Source organism: Ochotona curzoniae, unplaced genomic scaffold (genome assembly GCF_017591425.1).
Source record: "Ochotona curzoniae isolate NIBS_2020 unplaced genomic scaffold, NIBS_Ocur_1.0 scaffold_3890, whole genome shotgun sequence".
NCBI lineage: Eukaryota > Metazoa > Chordata > Mammalia > Lagomorpha > Ochotonidae > Ochotona > Ochotona curzoniae.
This window is the reverse complement of record NW_024467115.1, coordinates 7,787,423-7,812,796: the sequence shown is the minus strand read 5'-3', so window position 1 is coordinate 7,812,796 and position 25,374 is coordinate 7,787,423. Positions and strand designations below refer to the sequence as shown.

At 40.7% G+C, this 25,374-nt stretch overlaps 1 protein-coding gene across 3 annotated transcripts in view; it reads right to left on the bottom strand.

The window, feature by feature from the left end:
- Positions 1-6,794: 6,794 nt before the first annotated feature.
- Positions 6,795-25,374, bottom strand: part of NCOA7 (nuclear receptor coactivator 7) — a 142,032-nt gene continuing 123,452 nt past the window's right edge. For 2 of the 3 annotated variants that reach the window (XM_040965697.1, XM_040965696.1), the window contains exons 12-16: positions 16,991-17,116; positions 14,146-14,298; positions 10,020-10,115; positions 9,570-9,643; positions 6,795-8,895 (exon numbers count right to left, since the gene is read on the bottom strand). In XM_040965697.1, coding sequence (XP_040821631.1) covers positions 8,760-8,895; positions 9,570-9,643; positions 10,020-10,115; positions 14,146-14,298; positions 16,991-17,116 — 585 coding nt within the window. In that variant the 3' untranslated portion in view covers positions 6,795-8,759. Of the gene's footprint in view, positions 8,896-9,569; positions 9,644-10,019; positions 10,116-14,145; positions 14,299-16,990; positions 17,117-18,804; positions 19,204-25,374 lie in introns of those variants that run through there. The other variant, XM_040965698.1, reaches the window with a different exon arrangement.

Genomic DNA, 25,374 nt, shown 5'->3' with positions numbered 1-25,374 from the left:
GAGGGAGTCCTATCCTTCCAGCAGTACCTTGAGTATCTCATGGCGGATGCCTGCAGTCAGCACTGTGTAGAGGCAGGGTGGGAGAGCTAGGATTCCCCTCGCTATGTGTTAGTTCCAGCTCTGTGACTGAGTTGGGGGAACATTGGCAGATCCATTAACGACTTTGGAGTTCATTACTTCCAGGTCAGCACTTGAGTTGTGCTGAGCTGAACAAGCTTTTATTAATGTCTTTCAAGAGCACTGCATCTCACCAGGCCCAGGGAATATAAAAACTAACAGAACAGAGGTAGTCATAGCACAGCTCACTGCCCGTCAGGAGCTTTATTTCTAGAATTGGTCTTGGTCCCTGAGATGATTAAGCAGGATGAGGATAGCTGGTTGGGCAGACAGTGTAAAGACTTCACAGCACTTGTGTGGGTAAAGGTCGGCTCTGGGGTCACTCATAAAGTTCTTTGATTCAAGAAAATTCTCTACATGCTCTGAACAGTCAATTTCCTCCCATCTATAATAGAGATAATAAATCTTTGTTTTGAGGATCACATAAAATAATTCAAATTAATGCCTGCAAAAAGGAGAGTGGATTTTGTTTTTAAAAAGTGTTACTTGTTCCTCTCATACTCCATCCTTACACACAAAAAGTGTTCCTTAGCAAGGCATTGAGGCAAACTCTGTAGATCCAGAAAGAAATCTGTCAACCTTGTTTAGCATTAGTTTATCCACTAGATGATGTTACTCAAGGTGAACATTGGGTGCTGCCTTAAGACTCTTTCCAAAGACACTGGCATGTATTCAAAGGAGATTAGAGAGCAGTGCAAAGCGAAGTTGATGTTGATGAAGTTTTTGTTGTTATTGTTTTTGTTTTTAAGATTTATTTTTATTGGAAAGTCAGAAATACAGAGAGGAGAGACAGAGAGAAAGACCTATCTGTTGATTCACTCCCCAAGTGGCCGCAACAGTCACAGCTGAACTGATCTGAAGTCAGGTGCCTGGAGCTTCCTTTGGGTCTCCCAGCAGGTGCAGAGTCCCAAGGCTTTGGCCATCCTCTACTGTTTTCCCAGGTCACAAGCAGGAAGCTGGATGGGAAGTGGGGCCACTGGGACACAAACCAGCAACCATATGGGATCACCAATGCATACAAGGTGAGGACTTTAGCCACTAGGCTACCACACCTGGCCCAGGGAAGTTGTTTTTAAGTGTGCTGGTTTAAGAGGAGTATATCAAGACTAAATAAGAGGGAACATTATTTAGATTAGGTGAAAGAAAGCATCGATATTATAATTTTGGAAGGTGGTTATGTGTGAAGTGACAATGCAGAATAAATATGACAAACTAAAAATATGTTTTGGAAGTCATAAAAGAAATGACTGGCAAATTAGAAGCCAATGACATAATAATGTCACATTTCAAAAAATTCTCATGTATGAAAAACCATTTAAAAATAAGCTGACATATACATGACAAAAGGCTAATTTTGCAAATATAAAAGGATACTTGCAAATTGATAAGAGTAATATAACAGAAAAATACACAAACGGAAAACCATTCAGGAAAAATGTTCATAAATTGGCAATACATGTAGAAAGTACATCCATGCTAAACAATAAAAATAATAGATATTTGAGCAAATAACAAAGAAATGGCATAGTATATACCATATATTAGCAAATATATATAATAAATAAAATAAAAAGAATTGATATAGTGTATGGTATAGTAAAGTATATGGGTATAGTATAGTATAGTATTAAGTAAGAGTGTGCAAAAACTATGCTTATATATAGTTGGTATAAACAAGCACAACTTTGTTACTAATTTTTTAGGGAGATTGGTTGGATGGAGACAGGACTTGCCCAGGCCAGAGCTAAGAGCCAGGAACATCATCCAGATCTCCCATATTGGTGCCAAGAACGTGACCACTTCAGAAACCACCAACTGCTTCCCAGAGTCAGCCTTAGCAGAAAGCTGAAGTCAAGAATCAAAGTCAGGGGTCAAACCTGCTACTCTGATGGGGGAAATGGACTTCTTAAGTGCTGCACCAAAACCATTCACTCCTAAGGAAACCTTTAATGATTAATTCATAGTATCTTCTAAAGTAAAAAACAAACAAAAAAACAAAATGTACCATTGACTCCTTGATAAAAATTATTCTGCAAACACAATATATAAACACACAAAGTTCTAGATACAATATTGTTCATTAAGAATTGGTTGTGATAGATTTTAAAAAGTCCATTTGTGGGCTGGCCAATGGTTCAACTGCATAATCTTTCATCTGCAAATACCGGCCTCCCACTTGGCTGTTCCACTTCCTATCCAGCTCCCTGTTTAAGGCCTGAGAAAGTGGTGAAGGATGGCCCAAAGCCATGGAGGGCTGCACCCACACAAGAAGAACCTCCTGGTTCCTAGCTTTGGATCAGCTTTGCTCTGTTGTGGCCATTGGATAGAAGAAATTTCTATGCTCCCTGTAAATCTGCCTTTCCAATAAAAATCAACACATCTTTAAAAAGTCCATTAATGAAGAACTGTTTAAACAATGAGTCACATGATAAAAAATGAATTATCTGTATTTTCTGATATAAAATATTTAAGCTATATTATTAAAAAGGCAAACTGAGGCTACTGTTTGGCACACCCATACTGATTAATAGTTTGGATCACACTCCATCTCCATTTCCAATCCAGCTTTTGTGAATATTCCTGGGAAGTAGCCCAAAATTGTGCAAGTCCCGAGTTCCTTCTCACACCGGAAACCCCAGTGGCTGAGTTCCAGGCTCCTGGATTTGGCCTGGTCTAGCCTCAACTCTAGGGGGCACTTGGGAAGTGAAGCATGGAAAGGGGCCTCTCTCTCTCTCTGCTGGTCACTCTTTCAAACACTTTTACAAAAACTTTATAAAAATTTTTTAAAAAAAAAGGAACATTAAAGCTATCTGACAAGCAAATGAGACCCATTACGTGTAAAAACAGAAGGAATCCCTTGTTAGTGCTTCAAATATACCAGGTACTATTTTGAGTGCTTTTATAATTACAGTGTTGAGATGTCTATAACTATACCATTAAAGATAAGGAAAACAAAATACAAATGTGTTAAATAGCCAAAAATTTCATTGTTAATAAGCTGTAGATCTCACATTAGAACCCAGGAATTGCATCGTTAGCAAATTCATACTTTAACTCCTATGCTTTGCCACTTCTTGAGGTTTTAAAAGTTTTGAGCTCATTTGGTTTGCATCCAAGCTACGCTACTTAAGATTCAGCTTGCTATTAACATGACTAGAACTGCACTGGAAGATGGCCCAAATGTTTGGGTTCCTGCCATCCATCGTGGTTCCTGGCTTTGGTCTGGCATATCTCAAGCCATTGTAGTCATGAGTGAATCAGCAGTGAAACTGTTCCCCTCCCACTCTTTATAATTCATCTTTCAAATAATCTTTTTTTTTTCTTTTTTCTTTTTAAAGTTTTGACCTCTACTCTAGTTATCTAACTGTATTTCTTTCTAAAAGGAATCAATGCTATAGGCCTGGAACTCTTCCTTGGTACTCTTCCAACTCAAATCTACCCATTTTTCTGGCCTTTTGGAGGATCTGCTAAGGAAAAAGGGAGCTACAAGGGAGCAAGACTGAGTCTTATTGGTTACCGAGCCATGACAACTCTCGAGGTCAACACAGTTTTCTCTCTCTCTCTCTAGTAGGAAGAAAATTTTTGTCAATTGGAGTCTTTAAAGCTGGAAGCATAGGATCTTGTCCCAAGCACAAGACAGTGAGATACAGCTAAGGAGGAACTACTGTGGCTGATTCAAGGCTAAACTGACAGGCTCAGTTCTAATGTTTTCAAAATGTCAGGATAAGGGATGAGTTGGGCTGCAGAGGCCCAAGAAGCCATGCCTTATCACCTAAGCTTGTCAAATGTGACTGTTTATCCTGTGGGTGTTTTTTGTTGAACAGTTTTCTCAAGGGGCATGTCCAGTCAGTTAAGACTTACATTTTATAATACCACAAGGGAAGGGTTAGATCCAACTGTGGGCTTTTGTTCGCAGGTGACCAGGATACTAAGGCATTCTCCCTCCTATGACTTTTGGCTGCCTTTCATTCTAACAGGTTGATATTGAAAACTTTCTCCATGTGTCAATAGGTTCTCTGTGTGTAAATGTGGCAATCTTTGTACCCGCCTCGCAATCTGGGAAAGGAAGACTGGTCATCAAATAGCACCACAAGAGGTATTCTAAAGGGCCCCATTATTCCTGATGGTTTTGTAGAATTCTGTGTTAAGTATAGTGTTCATTTTCTCTCCTGTGATCCTTTTCATAAACTGTAGATAGGTAAGTGGTAAGGGTCATGACATGCCTCCAACGTTACCATAAGCAGTAGAACATCTAGTGTAAGAATGAAACATTTAATGACAGCTGTGAGACATCCCTGAGCATTTGGAGAGGTTTCACTACCCTTGGTTAGAAATAGGAATCAGTCATCCTATAGGAATTCAAGTTTTCAATATGGAAACCATCTATGGAATACAGTTTCCTGGTTGCTTTAAAAGGTGACTACCCTAGGGCCCGGTGGCGTGGCCTAGTGGCAAAAGTCCTCACCTTGAACGTGCCGGGATCCCATATGGGCGCCAGTTCCAATCCCGGCAGCTCCACTTCCCATCCAGCTCCCTGCCTGTGGCCTGGGAAAGCAGTCGAGGATGGCCCAAAGCCTTGGGACCCTGCACCTGTGTGGGACACCCGGAAGAAATTCCTGGATCCTGGCTTCGGAGCAGCATAGCATCGGCCGTTGCTGTCACTTAGAGAGTGAATCATTGGACAGAAGATCTTCCTCTCTGTCTCTATTCCTCTCTGTATAACTGACTTTCCAATAAAATAAATAAATCTTAAAAAAAAAGGGTGACTACCCTAATAGTAGGAATTTCAGGTGGTGCCAGGCTGAGTGAAAACAGGTAATGAATGATAGACAAATAAAAATTGCAGTCTAAATACAGCATAAAAATAGTAAGATTTGGTAGTAATATCTTGATATAATGATGTGCTATTTAACAAGATAAATTAAATAGGAAATTTAGCTTTTTCATCCCTCAAGGCAAATTTCAAGTGTTGAATATTAGTATGAAAGCTGGTGGCTTTCTTAAAGGACAACTAATGGAACATTTCCACAATCATAGAATGTTGCAATGGACAGTGCTAGTCTAAAAAATAAAAAAGGTCTCTCAAGATATTATCTCAAAACACATCATCTTGATGGCTGAATAGTCCTACCAAGGAGCTCCTGTATAATTTTTTTATTATTAATTATATTGCATTATGTGACACAGTTTTATAGATACTGGGGCCCCCCTTCAAACCCTCCCCCCATAGTGGATTCCTCCACCTTGTTGCATTGCTCCTGTATAATTTTTATCTTGAACCACTAGTGAGTTGAAACAAAAGATGAGGGAGTAAAACCTTAAATTTAAATTGTAAAATTTACACTAAGTAAAACCTTGGTGTAATTGTGAAGTTTAACTTTCTCATTAAAGATACCTTGCATTAGGGGCTCAATGGATAAAGGTCATAGGCAAGGATGTGGGAACAGACACTGTGATGGCCAATTCAGGCCTTGCCCTGGATGAGAAGTCTGTGACTTGATAGTGCAGAAGGAAATGGTCAAAGGCACTTTTGATACCTGCACAGGGAGTGTGGTTCTTCTGACATGCTTGTTGGCTTCTGACCCCTTTACCTTTCTCTGATTAAACCATCAAAATAGGTGAAGCATCTTACAAGGAACATGAACACAACACTTCCTTTGGACTTGAAAGATCCTCAATACTTTCCTCAAAAGGGCAGCATGTCTTTGATTACTTCTCTGTTACAGTTACCGACAACTGTAAAAAAATTCAAAGAAATGGAAGTTAAATTAAGGGCAGTCATAATTTTCACACTAGTTCTGGGAATCCCTACGTACTTACAACATGAGGTGCACCGAAAGCATTTTCAAAAGAGTCTGAAGAAATACTTGGTTGCATTCCCCCTTCCAAGTCCTGTGATGGAGACTTAAGCACTGAAACAGTAAGTAGTAGTAAAAATTGCTTGGTACCTTCATCTTTAGGAGTTAAGGGACAAAATGCCAAAAAAATCTAATTAGAGGATAAAAGATCCCCCTGCAAGGAAACTAGGAAGTAGGCTGAGACAGATGTTAGAAAGAAACCACTGTGCTTAGAACAGCCAGGAGGGTTAAGAACTGACAAACTGGCCTGATGCTATGGCTCAGTGGCTAAATCCTTGCCTTGCAATTACCAGGATCCCATATGGTCGCAGATTCGTGTCCTGGCTATTCCACTTCCCATCCAGCTCCCTGCTTGTGGTTTGGGAAAGCAGCAGAGGATGAACCAAAGCCTTGGGACCCTGCACCCACATGGGAGACCCAGAGGAAGCTCTTGGCTCCTGGCTTCAGATAAGCTCAGCTCCGGCCGTTGGGGGACACTTGGGGAGTGAACCAGAGGATAGAAGATCTTTCTATTGCTTCTTTTCTCCATAAATCTGCCTTCCCAATAAAAATAACTAAAATTTTAAAATAAAAATAGGAAAAAAATGAAAAGAACTGAGAACCTGGTAGGTAGCGCAAGATTTGTCTGGAGTAACAATAACAAAAATAATTTCCACAAACTGATGGAATGAAGAGGGAGTTTCCAGGATGACAATGGGAACATTAGTGCTAGAACTTGTTTAATTTCAGATATTTCATCACCATCTTACAAAAATAAAAACTCTAGCACTCAATTAAATGTCTGATAAGTAAATCCTACAGAAAGAAAAAAAATCACACTGAGTGCATAAATTCCTTTATTGAAAATATTGGGATAGCACTGCATTACATATAGTCAGTATCCATTAATGAAAGATCACACATTTCTGATTGGACAATACTGTTTTAAACAGAGAACATAGCATCTAAATATGCTCTCCCGAGTATAGTATCATGGACTAAACTAGATAAGAGTAAACTGTATGCAAAATGACCATTTCTGTTTATTAATAGCATATGGTTGCAAATGGTAAATATGATCATCATGAAACATTCTTGTGGTATCTCACGCCAACATATTATAACAAACAGATGAAAGTTAAACTGCCAATAATGTTGTTAATCAAGAGTTCTCAAGAGAACTTGGGTGAATGGTATACCCAGACTACAGATTTAAAATTTGGAAGCATTCATTTAAACTTGCATGGATTGCAAAGGGAGTAGAATAATTGTTGCTCTGACATTTACTCACTGTAATATTTGTTGGTTCCCTTATACATAATCTAAAACTGAAGGGTAACCTAAAATAGAAGAAAAATTTAAAGGAAATATTCTAAGAAAATTTTAAATGCAAATGCATAAATAGTACTTGTTACTAATTGTTCCTTTTAAAGATCAATGGGGAGATAATTTATGACAGTCCAGTTTTCAGCTTTGGCTATTATTTGTAATTTTTTTTCCATAAGCAGTCTTTGGCTTTCAGAAAAGTTTGGCAATCAACAATATCGGTTAGATTTTTAACAAGGCTTTATTATAATTTTAATAAAAGTTTTAATGATGAGAAAATTGGGCTGGTATTTAAAACAGATTTTCTTTTTTTTATTTCAAATTTTGTCATGAATACATTTCGTTACATTGCTTTCTTTCAAATAAAAAAAATCTAAAAACTAAGATAATTGGTCCAATCTGACATTTTTCATTTGATTTTTTAAAAATGCAGAAATTAAAACACCCAATCCCTTTTAAAATAGAGGCCTGCTCATTAATGTAAACTTAGGGAAAGCTGTGCAAAAAATACTACGAAAATAAAGTTTTTGCTATTAACACACATGATTTTTCAAGAAGCAAAACACTGTTTCCAAAGGAGGGTTTGTTCTAACTCTAGGTTAATAAAGGTATACATTTTATAAATATCAACTTACGACTATGAAAAATGGTACATTCTTCTTGACACAAATATGCTCAGGGCTGAGTAACTAAAAACGTACCTTTGAATGGCTAACTCAAAAACAGTTGTATAATATGACAAATCAATGAACATGGGTGTTGAGTTTTCCAAAGTTCAGCATTATATATTCATATATGGATATTTACACACACACGCTACTGATGGCCTATCACCCTAAACAATCAGGGCAAAGAAAAATTCAATATAAAACTATATAAATCAAACAGATTTGTTTCCCATACATAGCATAAAATGTATACATTTCTTTATTTCAATAGGACATATTAAAAGAAAAAATATGCAAATTATAGACAAAGTACTAGAAATAATAAATAAATAAAAAAAACTATTCACCTTAAGTGCTATGTACTTTCAATTTTTCTGAATGAGACAAAACTTTTCCATGGCAAACAATATCTGTACATTTTGGTAATGAAAATTATGTTGATAAATACACAAGGCATGTATATATTTCCAATAGCATCTTTTTTTTCACAGTTACCAAAAATAAAAGTTGCATTAACGCATACAACTATAAAGACTCTGATTCCTCACTTTATGAATTGGAAGTAAGTTGAGTATGAAGTCTTTCAACAGTCTAGACTTCAACTTTCCTTCTACAGTGCTTGCCCTCCAACACATTTTTTTCAGAATCTTTCTGCAGGGTGATCATGCTACGAGATGACGGCAGAAAGAATGTATTATGTTGGGATGGGGCAGCCTGAGCTGGGATGTCGTCTTCCAGCCAGCATTAGGAGGGCAAAGCAAACCCAGGCTTTTGAATGTTTTGTTTAAGGCAGTCTTTCGAGTTGAGAATCTCATTCAAATGTCCATACCTCCAGGTCCTGAACTATGAAGTCTTCCTTTTTAGAAAGAATATCATTATTGAAAGTGCTGCAAGAGTTGCTTCGTCCATGGTATAAATCAGCATCTAGCCACAAACCAAATCGCCCCCTGAAAAGTTAAAAAAAAAAAAAAACAACCTGAAAACATTTCTATTCTATGTTGAACTTGTAACACCCTTCCTTGCCCCAACTTCTTTCCTTTACACCACAGACAAAACTCTAAACTATTTGTAAAACACAGGGTACATTGCCTTTGTTTTCTTCAAACTGCGTGTCTTTCCTAAAAGACAAGTGGTAGCAGTTGCTCATTTAGGCACATGAATTTTACCTGTAGTTCTTTGTGTCAATGTTAAGTCACGTGTTTAGCACAGTCTAGCTAAAAGTCATCTGACACTAACTACATGGCAGTAAAATAACAATAGCAATAACAGGGACTGGCGTGGTGGCCTAGTAGCTAAAGTCCTCGCCTTGAATAACCGGGATCAGGTATGGGCGCCGGTTCCAATCCCGGCAGCTCTGCTTCCCATCCAGCTCCCTGCTTATGGCCTGCAAGGCAGTTCGAGGACAGCGCAAAGCTTTGGGACCCTACACCTGTGTGGGAGACCCAGAGGAAGTTCCTGGCTCCTGGCTCCTGATTGGCATAGCACTGGCCATTGCGCTTACTTGGGGAGTGAATCATCGGATGGAAGATCTTCCTCTCTGTTTCTCCTCCTCTCTGTATATCTTTGTAATAAAAATAAAAATAAATCTTTAAAAAAATAGCAATAACCACCACCACCTTACCCTCCACCACCAAGTTCTAAAGAACTTATGTCTCCGTTGATGAAATATGAGTTTTCTCCACTCCACTTAAAGACCTAGGGACAGAAACACAAAACAGAGAACAAACATTTTAACCTGGAGACATTAGTGAAGAGTGAATGTAGAGTGAACCTCTATATGGAAGGGAATCACTCAGTTGACTGAAGTAACTCCTAAGTGCCAGAGGTGGCTCACCCTGGAATGCAGTCCCCATGCACTTTCAATTACAGGCCCTGTCTGGGTGCCAAACTGAGCAACATCCAAGGCCTCATAAGCTGTTCGTGTGTTATAGTCCCAGAGTGCTAACTAAGCTGGTGGGAGTCCAGAAGATGCTATAGGACAACTGCTGCCCTCAGAGTCACCCCCTCCCCAACCCACCTCCCTGGTGACACTGTGACACTGAAAAGTTGGCTATCTCCCCCAACTCAGTACCTTGAAATTAGGGCTAAATGTGTAGAGAAAAGTTTCGCCTGTGCCGTAATAGTGGTCACTGAACTTGAAAGGATGAGTAGCATATGCTCCAAAAATCTATCAGAGAAAGACAGAAATGTTACTGACTTTCAGACCAAGACTTCTTATATTTTCAGAAGTATTTTCAACACATTCTTGTTCTGCCATCTCATAATTTGTCTTCTGGTAAAGATTTTTTTTTCTAACTAAACTGAAGCGCTTAAGTAAATTAAAGAATCAATATAATATCCCCAATTTTAACTGAGTCTGAAGTGGCCGACTTTTGCAAGGAAAATTCATCAGACAAAATTCAGAGAACCTGCTTGTTGAAGACCAATGTCTTGGCCCAGATTTAGAAGAATGCCAAACTCAAACATTGAATCCACTTTTTTCTTTTTAAAAGTGAATACAAACAACAAAGGCAACAGTAAATAACAAGATGCAGAAGTGACTGCTTGGGAGAACTCTTTTCATTTCTTATGTTTTATAAGAGAAAAGAAAATTCATTATTTTTTTACCATATATTTTGGATTCGCTTATAACATCTTCCTTTATAACATTGTTATAAGGAAATCCAAAAATCCAAATACTTATTAAAACCAGATCTTTAAAATGATTGATCCACTGTATCCCAGCATGTAATGTGAAAACTTAAAAAGAAAAACAAACAACCTCTCTGACACTAGGGATTTAGATAAGTTTAAGTCAATGTTTCCTCCCCCTTTTTGGAAAGAAGATTCTAGTCACCTAAAGACTAGTTGTCAGACTACACATGCCCACCGCCCCAGCTGCCTACCTTCCTTTTCAGTCCTGATGAAGTACTGAGGATTCTAAATAATTATATTCCTTATTAGCTGAGACTTCCTGGACATTGTGCAAATCAGTTGAAACATTTTGGTTGGATGAAACTAATGAATTAGGCTAACATGTTAGCCTGAAGTACTGTGATTGTATCCAAAATATCCATTGTCTTTTACTCTATTATTTGGAAGCAAATAACAGACAACATCATGTGTATAATGGTATTGTTTGGCATAAAACATGTAAGAATGAAATGTATTTAGCAAAGTCAGGACAAAGAAATGCATAAGAATAAATTACAACAACCAAAAATGATAGTTAATTCAAGAAGATTTGTAAGTGTATATTTGTTCTCCTTTCTTCACTTTCTTTTGTAGATATAAGATTACATAAGGTATATAATACATTTACTATGGCCAATTGTTTTGGTTTTTAGTATACACAGATGTGAATACGTAAAGCAACATCACAAAAAATGGAAAGATGTGACAGGGCAATATAGGGGTATTATTTCTCTACCTCATTGGAATTGAGTATAAATCAGGCATTACTAAATATCCGGCAATGGCTCTATTTTCTTCAGAAAGGCCTAGCTGTACTCTCTGTATAAAGGGGTAGGTTGACCAGTCTAGAAAGTTTATCCTACGCTGGGGAAGGTGCTCATTAGTTGTCTCTTCTGATTCTGGTAAACTATATTGTCTACAGGTTAGCCTGTTGCCTTCATGGTTTCTTCTTCATTGTCTGCCAGCAGCACTTTGATGATTTCCTAGGGTGCTCTGAACCTCCTTACACAAACGTGAAAAAGTTAGTTCCTCTGTGTCTTAAGGCTTGCTTCTTGGAAGCCACTGCTGGACAATGGCTTTCTTTCCTTGGAGAAAAAAAAGTCTTTGTGAGCAGGCCAACAGGGAGAGATAGTAGCCTCTGGTCTTGGCTTACCTCCTGTTGGTCTTCCTGTATGTATCTCAAGCCCACCTTGTCTCCTGCACTTGAACAGATCTGGACTGAGGAAGAGATCCTCTTACCACTAGACTGGCCTAGACATTAAACCTCTGAAACCCAGACCTTGGGCAGGGGCCAAGAAGTGCTGGGGACCTGCATCTAGACAGAGATACACCACAGCTAACTGGAAGCTGGAGAAACAGGGAACCCCATCATTAGACACTCCTGCCTGGAGTGGAGTTGCTGGCAGTCTGAGCTGGGGGTTGGGAAGGGAAAGAAGATTGTGCCTCAGAATATCACTGTTAATTATTGAGTTTTATAAGATATTTTTGAAGAAATATTTCTTCACTTGCTATATGCCCTTAGGCCAACTTTCAGACTTTCAGCTGTTGTTTTCAGAACCTTCGTCAGTTACAATTCTTTCTCTGGGACTGATTCTGCAGAACTTCTAACTGATGCCATTCTTCATGTGTAATATTTTTACACCAGAATTTCATTTGAATTCATTTGCAGGAACATTTACAGGTGCTGTTCTGTCATGTTTCTAAACACAGCAAAGCCCCATTCTTTCCCTAGGGCTGAGTGGGGTGGAGAAAGCAGAGTTAGTGTCCAGGTGTTCTGAAACAATACAAGTGCTCTAGGGTGCATGAATCAGTGAGACTCCACCCCTAACACACAGTGGAGCCTTCACTTACAGGCCTCTTGCAGGCAGCTGCTGACAGGCAGCTTGGTGAAACTACTCCATCAGCACCTGCAGTGTGAACAATTCCCCCCCCCCCAACCAAAGTTGTTATCTTGATATCTGTGATGGGCAAGGGTTATGTGGGTGTTCTAAGACAACATGGCCATATTACATTCAAGACATAGCATCCAACTTCCCAAATACTCCACCAAATTTTACTTTTTATCTTGTTTCTACCCAGTATTCAGTATGAACTGCTATCAAACAAAATGCTATCAATTAGGAAATAATAAGAGTAACACTAAGAGCAGTTCAACTCCTCCCTGCAAATCTCAAGCTACTGTCATTTCTGCACAAAGTCACAAAAATGCCCATTAAGACAGACAAGGTCTGGCTGGCATTGTGGGTCAATGTGTTAAGTCATTGCTATTGATCCAGCACAGCACATGGAGTGCTTTCCAATAAAAAATAATAAATTTTAAAAACAAAATCAAATGAATGTTGAATAAAAATCCACTTCAGTATCAGTAAGAAGAAAAGAATAGCATCCACATCTTAGACTCCTAAAGAATTTTATTTTTTATTGGAAAGGCAGATATATAGAAAGAATGAACCATCTGAACCAGATGCTGAATGAACCATCTGCTAGTTCACTTCCCAAGTGCTGCAATGGCCAGAGGTAAGCTGATTCAAAGCAGGAGCTTCTTCTGGGTCTCCCACGCGATTGCAGGTTCTCAAGGCCCTGGGCCATCTTCAACTGCTTTCCCAGGCCACAAGCAGGGAGATGGATGGGAAGTGGGGCCGCCAAGACATAAACTGGTTCCCACATGGGATCCCAGTGCATGCAAGGGGAGGGTTTAGCCACTAGGCTATTGTGTCAGGCCAAAGAGTTTCTTCTAATTGTAACACAGATCAAATTGAGATGAATGAAGAACACATGTGAATAAGGCAATCTACTGATACAAGAGCTTGGTAAGGTAGTAAATGAAGGAAACCTGGACAGATTCATTCCATTCACTGTGTAATGTGAGGGAAGAGGTAAGAACATAGATTGCAGTAGGGTGGTAACAGCTAGATTTGTCCAGTGGGCTTCTCCAAGAAACCCAACTTGACCAGAAGTGAGAGTCAAGTTAGAAAAGGTGAAATACACTCCCTGCTGTTTTTCAACAGCTGGGCCTTCTGAGCATGGCACACACCATAGCCTTACTGACTGACCCTCACAACTGTTACCCAGGCAAGGTTTGCTGAAGATGTTAGCCACACAAAGAAAGCTACACTATTGCACCAAAATGTATTTCTGCAACTATCTTGAAATTGAAATTTGACTTTTCCAGATTTAGCTTGCCAAATATTATTTTGGTTTCCAAATCTGTGGTAAGCTCAGCAAAAATAAATCTTTAGAATGAGACTATATTTGGAAATATGCTCTGTTTTTCCATTTACAAGTGACCTAAGTAGAGGCAGGATGATATAAAAAAGATTTACTGCAAAATACCTTAACAAAGTTAAAGGAAAACAAAACAAAACAAAACAAAAATAGATGAAGGAACTATGGCAGAATCATGCCAACTGTGGCATCTGGGTGATGGGACTTCATTGTATTCATTCATTATATTGGTCTCTCTACTATTGGGCGAACTAGAAAATCACATTTAAAACATTTTTGATGAATGGAGCAGGCCTCACCTGATTATCCATATCTTTGATGACCAACAGGACAGGGCTATCCAGTGATGCTGATTTCCGATACAGCGTCTTCAGGCTGGTTCCGTGTTCTAGTGTACTATAGGCTAGTCTCCAGGGGTACCCTTGCACCCTTGCTGGAAGGCGCCGGGCCAGCTGCAGGTCCAAACAAGGAGATGTAAGCAGACGGCCGACCCACAAATCACTCACCAAATACAGGCAGAACACAAATGCCTGTGTTTCAAACTCAAAATCAGACACTTACATGCCATTCCCCTTTATTGAGGCAACTATTTGCCACTCTACAAGCAGAGAAAATCACAGCTGGACGGCTTTTCCCAGACAGTGACTCTACCAGAAGATGCTGTGCCCGGAGGGGTCTCACTCTAGGGTTGACATGCCTCTGTACTTTGAAGATACAGACTGAAGTGGGTAAGAGATACGTACTAGGCACACTCCAACCTGATTTCTACCAAACTGTTCAGACAGGGAGGAGTGTTGAAAAAGCTCATGGAAAATGCTCGTTATTATTCAATTCCAACTGCTATGAACTTTTTAAAGTTTGCTCACATTTCTCCAATTGGCTATCCCTTCTTCCTCTCAGATTTATTTATTTGATATACACGGTTAACACACACACAGAGAAACAAAGGGAGAGAGATGTCTTCCATTCACTGTTCACTCCCTAAATGGTCACAGTGGCCAAGACCGGGAGAGGTAGCAGCTGTGAAGCAGGGAATCCATCTGGGCCTCTCCCAGTGGGGGCAGGTGCCCCAGCACTCAGGCCATAACCTGCTGCCTTCCCAGGCACACAAACGGGGAGCTGGAGAGGAAACAGAGTGTCCAGGACTCAAATTGGCACCCGAATTGGATGCCCAGTGTTGTGGGCAGTGGCTTAACTGGTTGTGCCACTATGCCAGTCCCTGCAATTATTCTACATTTTCATTAGCTCAGAGATACTACTGACAGCTGCAGCTTCCTACTCAAGTGCAAGTAAGAGAACAGGTGTTTTTATCTGAGTCTGTCCTCAGGGCAACTATGTCTTTCAGTTATATCAAGGATTTTTTTTCCTTCTTTTTAAAAATTTTTATTTTTGATGATTTTTATATAGTTAATGAGGGTGATTAGGGTCAAGGGCTACAGGAAGGTTGGTGAGATCACATTTCAACTTTTTCTTTCCTTCTTGTATCTGGGAGAAGAGGGAAGACAAAGAGAGAAGCCACACCCAGCTTCCCAAATGCCTCTGCACCCCAGGATGGAGGGTAGCCACCTGACAGCACCCTAGGGTCCCTAAGGTGGAGAGCATGCTCTGAGGTCCTGCACATTAGGTTTCGATAGTTCAACAGTTCCAAATTACTGCCGATCTCGCCACTCCAAGCATGATGAAATCTCTCCAGAATCCACTGCATATCAGTATTTATACTAAGCAAGTCTGCTATAGATACAAATAATGTGTATTTCTTTAAAAATATTACTCAGAGGCTAATGCAATATTCAAAATAGCTCTAGAGCAGACATGAACCCCATCTCTGTAAGTGGTTGGTGAAGTTTGTTGGCTTTCCTTGGGCCTTTTCTGACTCATTTTTAAAATTACGGCTTGGAAACTGGATTGCCTATGGTTTGTGAAATTCTGGTTTCTAAGATAACTATTGAAGGAAGTGCAAAAGATTGAAAGGATTCTTTATTAAGTATGTAAGTGCATTACAAAGGGCAAGCACTTGGCCTAGTAGGTAAGATGACTACATCTCCTAACAGAAGGTCTGGGGTGGATTCCTGCCTCCAGCTCCTGTTTCCTTTTAATGCAGATCCTGAAAAGCAGTGCTTATAGCTCATATAACTGGGGCTCCACCACCCACATGAGAGACCTGGATTTAATTCCTGGCTCTCAGATAGAGCACGGGGGCAGGCATCCGAGAGTGAACCAGTCGATGGGATCTGTGTGTGTGTGTGTGTGTGTGTGTGTGTGTGTGTGTGTGTGTGTGTGTGTGTACATGTGCGTGTGTGCATGTACATGTGTGTAACATGATGCCTCTCAATATAAATGTAGAACTTAGAGTGACAAATTTTCATAAACACAGAAAGAAATTACAAAGAAACAAGTGCTTTTCACAGACCAAGTAAAATATACCTGCAATGTAAGTGAAAGCCATTAGAACCCTGCGGGAATCACTGCTGTAATTCTGGGTCTGTGTTAAGTACATAAGGGCTATGGTAGGACAGGAATAAGAATTTATGGTATGAAAAGACATTTCTATTGGTCCAACAGGAGGATGTTAGAGTCTGACAGCCTAATCCTCCCAAGAAGGAGATAAGAAAGGAAGATTGCTATAACGTTTCTCAATACTTGTCTTTTGGTTTCCATTTGTGGGAAAATGAAAGAGAAAGAAAGAGAGAGAGAGAGAGAGAGAGAGAGAGAGAGAGAGAGAGAGAGAGAGAGAGTTGTTATATTGGTTTATTCTCTAAATGGCCACAACAGGCACAGTTGGGCTGGGCCAAATCCAGGAATCTTGACCTCTATTTGGTCTCCTACCTGGGTGGTAGGGACCCACGCAGTTGAATCATCTACTGTCTTTCCAGGTACCCAAGCAGGGAGTTGGATAGAAAGTGGAGTAATAGGGACTTAAATATGGGATGCTCTTGCATGTGAGATGCCAGAGTACCAAGCAGTGTCTTAATCCACCGTGCCACAATGTGTGCCCCTGCTGGCAACTTTTCAGAAATAGAAAAGGGGATGTAGCCCTTGCGAAGGCTGTTGGCATTCCTCTCTTTCACCTGATTCAAGCTTCATTCCAAGTCAGAACAAGCACAGGCAGGGATGGAACATGCTTTGAAGGCCAGGGAAACACACCTGTTCTATGTGCATGTTCTCCAGGAGAGCGCTGTGGGGCTGCAGGATGGGCAGCACCTCCTCGTCCGCATCTTCATAGTAGCTACACGTGCTCTTCCTGCGCTTTGCCTCCTCAACAGTGATGATCTGCACAGAGAAAACAACCACAGAGCTTCTTCCAACTGTTAAAAGTCCCTCAGAGAACCCATGCAAAAGGTTCGATAGCACAAAATAAACTGAACAAGACTCTAGGGAAGTGACTGTTTTTTATCTTCCCATACCCCAGCTCAGAAAATGTAATTTGTTTTAGTGGCAGGCAGAGATAACAGCTCAGGTTGGATCAGGCCAAAGCTAGGAGCTGCAACCCCTTGTGGATCTCCTACAGAGGTGGCAGGTCTCAACTACTTGAGCCTTCACCCTCTGTCTCCTAGGGTGCACATTAAGAAGCTAGAATCAGGGGCAGAGCCAGGATTCCAATGCTGGCACTTTGATATGGGGTGCAGGCACTCCAAGCAGCATGTTAACCAGGGCACCAAACACCTATTCCAGAAAGAACTCATTTTTCCAATTTCAGAATGAATGCAGAGTTTAAGACACTGCAGCTGAAGCCCTTAATACACAGAAGTCATGAGTACTGCAGTTTTATTCTTGCTGTAGATTGCTCAGTGCTTGAGAACTGTATATAACTCCATAATTAATGGATACCCTATATTTTTCTCCTGCATCTATATTTGAGTTGTCAAGGAAATAAAGAGATCATTCAATGAGTAATTCTTCTATAAATAAGAAGTTCGGAGGAGATAAGGACAGTTCTTAAGGCTCCTGGCATTTTATCTCACGGCTGTACACATAGCAACCAACTCTGACAGAAATAATGAATGATTACAGCTATCAGGAGCAACCACAGAAGCACCATGAAGCTTTACTTTAAATTACAGCAAATTATGATTTTTTATGTACAGATAAGAGATGATCAAAGTATTCTTCCGTCTTTCAAACTGAGAAACATTATGCTGTTCACAATGTTGTTGATTGGTATGAACCATACTTGGGAACCACAAAGTCAGTTTCACCTTAAATCCATCTTCATGATAACCTAGCTTTAGGATATAATGTAGTATTTTATTTTCACCTATTTGCATGCTTTTAATTCACTTTCATCTACTATGGTCTCTTTCATGATGATTCCTAGATAAAGGCATCCTTTCTTTTTAATACTCTGACTACCACAAAATCTATGACTACAAGTCAGCATGTTATAGCACAAAAATCCAACTTTTGCCTCCTCTACAATTCTAAATGCATCGCTGAAGGAATTATTTTGAAACTGAGGGGAAATACATCTTAAAACTACTTCACCAATATTCCTGAGAAGCCAGTACTAGTGACTTCTGTATTACAGAGAAAAAACATGCAAGTTGCATCAGTGTAAATTGTCAGATGATACACCTGGTGAAATATAAAAACTACCACTTGTAGATTTACAGGAAAGGAAATCAGCTGTTACATTTTATTATCTCCTGAAGGAATACATACCACAGAGAAAACATTATCAAAAGAACAGAGAGCCGGTATTTTAAATGTCTGAAACAACACACAGAGTGGGAAGATTACATTTACCACAGGTACAAAATGAGACTGCAGGGTGAAAACAATCAAACACAGATTTCTAACTTGAAAGGGAAAGGGCAATCACCACACACCTGGCTGTGCGATGAATCAACACCTGCTGTGGGCGAAATGTCAGCACAATCCCATTTAACTCAAAGGAATTTCAAAACAACTCTGCGTATTCTAAGCCCAGCGTTAGCCCTTAAGATCACACTCCAACATACCTTCACAAAAGGCTCCTGGTCAGGTCTGGCACAATAGAAAATCTGGATGTCCAACGGTACCCTTCTGCCCCGCATGCTGAGAAGGGACAGCTTGCTGTCTGAGTGTGCAGCAGCTCTGCTCTGTCTCCACACCACGGTTACTTACAGCTACGCTGAGCTACAACTGCTCTTTCAGTATCTAGTTTCCTGCACGGCTGAGTTTCTGTTTTCCTTAGGAGAGGGTTCAACATTTCTACAGGAACACGCCCAAATTAGGATTGAGAACATACCCACTTCCTGTCAGGCATCTCTGCGATACTGTAAAATGACACTTTCACCTTTACAACGGTGCTTTCCCAACGGTTCAATCAAACCCCATTGTTGTTTTGTTCTCCCTCTTTTTTCTTCTTATGTTTTACTTTCTGTCTGTTGATGAACTTCCTTTTGCTAGCTCTCTTCAGTTTTTCTTCTCCCCAGCCCCACTGTTAACTTTAAACCTGCATTTTAGATACAACATGCACTCCATGGCATTAGTCCAAATAGTCAAGGAAAGATGAAAAGGATCATTTAAATGAGATAAGTTCTTTAAAGTGAGAACAATGAATTTCACTCCAATGCCATGTTAGATCTGTTGGCTGTGAGCTGAATGAACCAAAAAAAAATGAGAGCACATCTGCTTTCTGTGATGTAACTTTACATAACAGCTGGCAGAGTAACACTGAGCCATTTACATTGTACGATTGGTCTTCATGAGGGTAAGCATGGCGAGTCTCTACTCCTTAAATCAAATGTCACAGGTTGGAAAGATGGCCACTGTGTCGATTTTTGTCATTTTTTCTCTGACTCTCCCAGGATCTGAAGTAGCTACTGGTCTCAGGAGCTATGAAGGGATTCAGGGGCTTACTGCACAGCTCATTCTGGGAGGCCAGTCAAAAAGAGGACTCCCTGGCCAATCAGTGATGACCCCTGGTCAGCCGAAACTGGCTCAAGACCCTGGAGCCTAATCCTTGGGATTCTGTGCCAATGAAATCATTTCTTTTAAGGCCCTAGCACTTCACAAAATATTTTGGTTAATTTATTTTTGAGAGAGAGAGAGAGAGAGAAAGTTCCCTCCCATCTGCTGGGTCCCTCCTCAAATGCTCACAATAGCTGGGGCTGGACCAGGCTGATGAAAGCCAGGAACTCAGTGTTGGTCTCTCGTGTGGGTGTCAGGGACACAAACATTGGACATCCCCTGCTGCCTCCCAGACTGTCCATCCGTGGGAGGCTAGAATCAGAAGTGGACCTTGACTCAGACCCAGGGACTGTGATATGGGATCAAGCGCATCATAAGCAGCAACTCTACTGCTGTGTCAAGTACTTGCCTCCATTTTTTTTTCTTTTGTAATTTGAGAGAAAAGAGACTGAGACATAGCTACCATCTGCTGGTTCACTCCCCCAAATGATGCAATAGCCAGTAAGGCTACAGCTTGGTATCAAAGTCAGGTACACTGGTGTGAGGTCTACGCATCTTTATTGGAGAAATACTTGTTCCTCTTAACAAATAACTTTATTTTTTTATTCAGGACTGCTTCTTCTTTTTATTTATTTTAGTTATTTGGAAGGTGGAGTTGGAAGAGCCAGAAAAAGAGAAAGCGAATCTTCCATCTCCTGGTAGACTACCCAAAAGGTTACAATGGCCAACGCTGGGCCAGACTGAAGTCAGGAGCCAGGAGCTTCTTCTAAATCTCCCAGGTGGGAGCAGGATCACAAGTGGAGCAGCTGGGACTCCAACTGGTACCTGTAATGGGGTACAGCCTATGGCTTTACCTGTTAGGTCACAGTGCCAGTCCCAGGGCTTCCTATCTGATTGTGAGAGCCTAGTGCTTTGCCAGGCACAAAGAAGTTAAGCAGTCCACAGTCTCCACTAAGTGTGAAGAGATAGTATAGAAACTTAAATTAAATGATGTTCCTCATGGTATACAAATGCTGAAGTTCTTGTAAACCCTCAAAGGTGGCTGAAACTATCTGTGGAGCTTTGAGTTGGGTTACTGATAAGGGGCTTCAGTTTGAGAGTTAACGGTGGAGTTTGGAGGAAGGCTAGATGCAGAGATGAGTTCTAGGGTTTCCAAGGCTGCAGAAGGGGGGGCAAGGAACACAATCGAGATGAATGGGGCTAGGGAGGGAGCAAGAGGAGAGAGAGAGTAAGGAAATTTGATGTCCTGAAGTGTTTAGAATTTATCCTTTGGTCTGTGTTTCTAAAACATGGCTATTCTTCAAAATCATCTTGGAGCTATGCAAAATGTAGAATCTGCAATTCCTCCTCCAGACCTACTCCATCAAAGTCATTGGTGGTAAGGAATGAAGTTCCCATCTACATGGGAGACTGGGATACAGTTCCTGGTTCCTGGCTTTGGCCTGGCCCAGCCTGGGTGGTTATGGCACCTAGGGATTGAACCAGCAGATGGTATAAGTGAGTGAGTGAGTGAGTGTGTGTGTGTGTGTGTGTGTGTGTGTGTGTGTGTGTGGTGTTGCTGTCCCTTTCAAAGAAATACTTTTTTTTAAAAAAAAATCCCTGAGTGATTTTTCTAGTGAAATGTTGTTCAGATATATGTTCTGCTAAAGGCAAAGGAACGGTTGTTGGGGGGAGGGCTGAAGGTTTTTAGCCCGGAGTATATGAGCTTACTTGTGTATTTAAGGGACACCTTAAACAGAGAGCGAACTACCAAAATAAGACCTAATGATATAACGAAGGAAACAGAAATCATTAAATGGTATTGGGGAAAAAAGTTCACTATTCAATATGTCATCTGCCTCTACCATGTTTTGGGTGGGGCACAGGTCCTCCTCCTCTAACCACAGAGCAGGAGAAATGCTGTGACAAGATATTGCCTTCAAGATAATGCTAAGAGCCTGCTACTGCATTGGAGGGAGCTGGGCCGCCATTCTTCCCCTGGTTGTATTATTAGATTCTGTCTGCTGTTGTGGAGAGAAAGCAGAGATAAGGCTGCTTGACAGTACAATCAACTGACTCCAGGCATCTTTTCCTTGTATGTGTCACAGGTATTGGTGAGGTCACTAGGAGCTGAGAACAGGACAGTCACTTGTTTTCTCCTTTGCCATCTTCCTGCTTCCACTTACTCTATTTCAGTTTTGGAAACTTGTCCCAAAGACATACTTACTCAACAGTATGTCCCCATACTCCCTCGCGTCAGGTCCAGAAGTAGACCTTTCTCCCTGTGCCTGTTTCATTATCTCCTCTTCTGGTGTTGGTACATGTCACCTCCTCTCCTACTTGGACTGATAGTCCAGTCTGATTAGTGAAACAGGCTTAAGAGGTCTGCTTTGGCTCAAGGTATTCGGGCCTAATCAGGAAGGGATGAAGGTGTTTATTGATCTGTACCTTTTTTCCGAAATTTGGCGCATCTAGGGTTGAGAGCCTACAATCTAAGTAGAAACACACACACACACACACACACACACACACACACACACACACACACACACACCTTTTCCTACTGCTTCCTTTGTGCCCATATATCTTGGAGCCCTCTGGGCAGGGATGCTAGTGTAAGGCAAAGCTTGCTGTTCCTGTATCCATTGGCTAAATCATCTTTACCTCTTGGAGATTTTCAGCAGGGCCCATGGGGGCATCTTTGAGCTCCAAAGTAGCAGCTTAGGATAAAAGTGGTATGTGATAGAGGCAGATGTGGGATCAGTAGTATAAGCCTTGATAGCTGATTAGCTTAACTAAGGAAGATACAACAAATGAAATGACAGTGAAACTGATTAGGCATACCACAAGAAGCCAGCAGAGTTGATTTAGAAAGATAACCAGAGATCAGAGGAAAGAAAATTGAAAGTTAAGGAAGAGGAAGCCTGATGGACAACCTTACATATCTTCAGTGATCTCCAAACAGGAACTCACGCATGATGGGGAGAAAAAAAAAACACAACACATGGAAACAGGCAAATGCTTGGGCAACATATTACAGAGCTATGAACAAGGGACCCCAGGAAAATAGGAGAAGTAACTTTGTCTGAAAGTACCACAGAAATAGCAAATGAGCCAGATCCTGAAGATGATAGTACTTTGCCATAGAAAGCTCTGTGCATGCACAGACACATTCAGGGTGGGAGGGAGGGAGCAAAAATAGGAAGAGTGAATGTAAACATGCGTGACAAAGCACGCATTCCAGAAGGGATTAGATCTGGAGGCAGGCCTCTTTACCCTGGGTCATTTTAGGCAGACAGGGCTCTTAGAAGAATCCAAATGCTACTTGATGAATCTAACACAGGGCAGAGGGTATAGCTGTAAACGTCATCCCTGCTGCCTGCCATCCGGGGCCACCACACATGGATGAGATCAGACTCCCATGGGACCTGCAGTACCAGACAGTCTCCATAGCTGCATTTCTTCCATATCCCATGCATTTCCCTTCACTATTAGGCAGCCATTCCTTTCTGCTTCACAGAGAATGGAAGCTGTCAAATAAGAAATGCCATGATTTACCACCACCAAGTCTATGCTTCATCCTCTTTGTTTTTTCTTCCCCTTAACCCCTTTGTCTTTTCTGATTGCCAATCACCATAATCCTTGCCCCATATAACCAGCAAATTCTCAGGGACCGCTGTGCTGGTTATCTTATCTATTCTCCTTCTTCCCTTTTCTTCCCCACCACCTCTTCTACCACCTCTCACGTCCAGAATGTCAAAGCTTCTCTTCAAGAGGGAAACCCTCCCACCACCTCCCCTCTTCTGCTTTTGGCATGTTATCTCATTTCTCCTCCCCATAAGGAAATAGCAACTCTTTGTTTACATTCACTGGGTCCCCTTACTCTCTCTTTACTGGTTCTCTGAATCACCAGGATCTAAATTTTGACCCTGCCACTTCGATGAAATTGCTTTTGTCTAAGTTACAAACTACTTTCTTTGGCTTTAAAACCCACCCCCGGTCATATTCACTGTACTTATCTTTCGACTCCCCCACCTCACTAGTCATTTTTGACCAGTGACTTCCCTTGTAGAGAAGCATCTTCTGAGACACAGATTCCCTTGCTTTCCCTCGCCCTCCTCCCCTTTTGCAACTGCCCCCTCTTGGTCACCCTGAAAGACCGCTTGCTTTCTTTGACCCTTTCTGAGACTGACTTCCTTCAAGTTTCTTTTCTGAGGTTTGTTTTCACTCCATTGTATACTCTCTCCTTGGATGACCTCATCTACATCCATAAGTGCATTTTTGTTAAAGATTTTGATAAGGGTGTCTTCAAATCCTTTTTGTGAGTTTCAGTCTTGCTTGACTCTTGAATATTCCAAAGGTACAGATTTAAACCAAAACAGAGAGATATTCCTGCTGAATCGAATCCTCCTGCTGCTTTTTGAGGGAGTTCACTCAAGTCCCCACTCTAAAAACCAACGGAAAGACAATCTTGACATCTTCCTGCTTCTCTCATCAACTTCCAATGTCCTATGTATGACAGCTTCTCCCTATCTTCTGGAGGTTCCTGGTGAGCTCCAATCCCACAGATGCTCTTTCTGCCCCTGAGGACTCCATCGGCCATGAAGCTTTCAGGGTTGTTCAACTCTGTTCTAGATCTCCCTGACCTATGTGCCTCTGTGTGCTTCTCCACGTTCAAAACCATTAGGTCCTTTTCAAGATCTGCTTCTCCCTCCACCCCCAGCCTCACTTCTTGCCACTCCCTCAGCTTTGTACACTATGTTGTATGCCCAGTAAATTTTTTGAATCACCAAATGTCCATGCTTTTCCTTTGCCATTTTCTCTGATCAACACAATCTGTTTCTTGTTTCAGTCTATGTAGACTAATTTCTGACTTAAATTAAGATCACTGCTTCCAGGAAGTGTTACCTAATAGCCCTGACTAGACCAGGATGACTAAGTAATTACTGTAATTATAAGTAATATTGTGAAATAGGTAAGGTTCTTGGCACCTTACCTATTGCCTTACATTAATCAATTTTTCTAAATTCTTTGATGTGAAATTCTACTGATCTCATCCATTGTTTTGCGTAGGATAACAAAAATTATCAAGAGTTCAAATTTTGTCTATTATTTTGTCAGCCCATTTTAAAGGGACTTTCCCATAGTATTCAAATAATCATTTCAAGTACAATTGATTTGGCTGTGGCATGAGGTCAGGAATTCAATGCAGGTCTCTGACATGGGTGATAGCACCCCAATTATTTACGCAATCACTATTGTCTACCATAGTGAGCAGTATTAAGAGGCTGGAGTCAGAAGCCTGGAGTCAGGGTACTGAATTCATTCACTGTAATACTGAAAGCAAGCATCATAATTAGCAGGCCAAACACCTGGTCCAACAAAGACAGGAAACAGACTTACCAGTCAGGAGGAGCACAGGCATTATGTTGCCTGTCTCATCTCCTCTGGACGATAGAAAAAGGTAGCAAAATACAACCTGTCAGACAAAATCAGCCCATTATCTGATTCTGTTTGACACAGATGTTAAAAAACATCTCCAATATTTTTGAAAATAGTGTCACAAAATTATTTAAAAAAACTTGATTAAAAATTCAAAAACAGTACTATTTTGAGACATTCAATAAAGGTATGCAAAGTAACACAACCATGCTTAC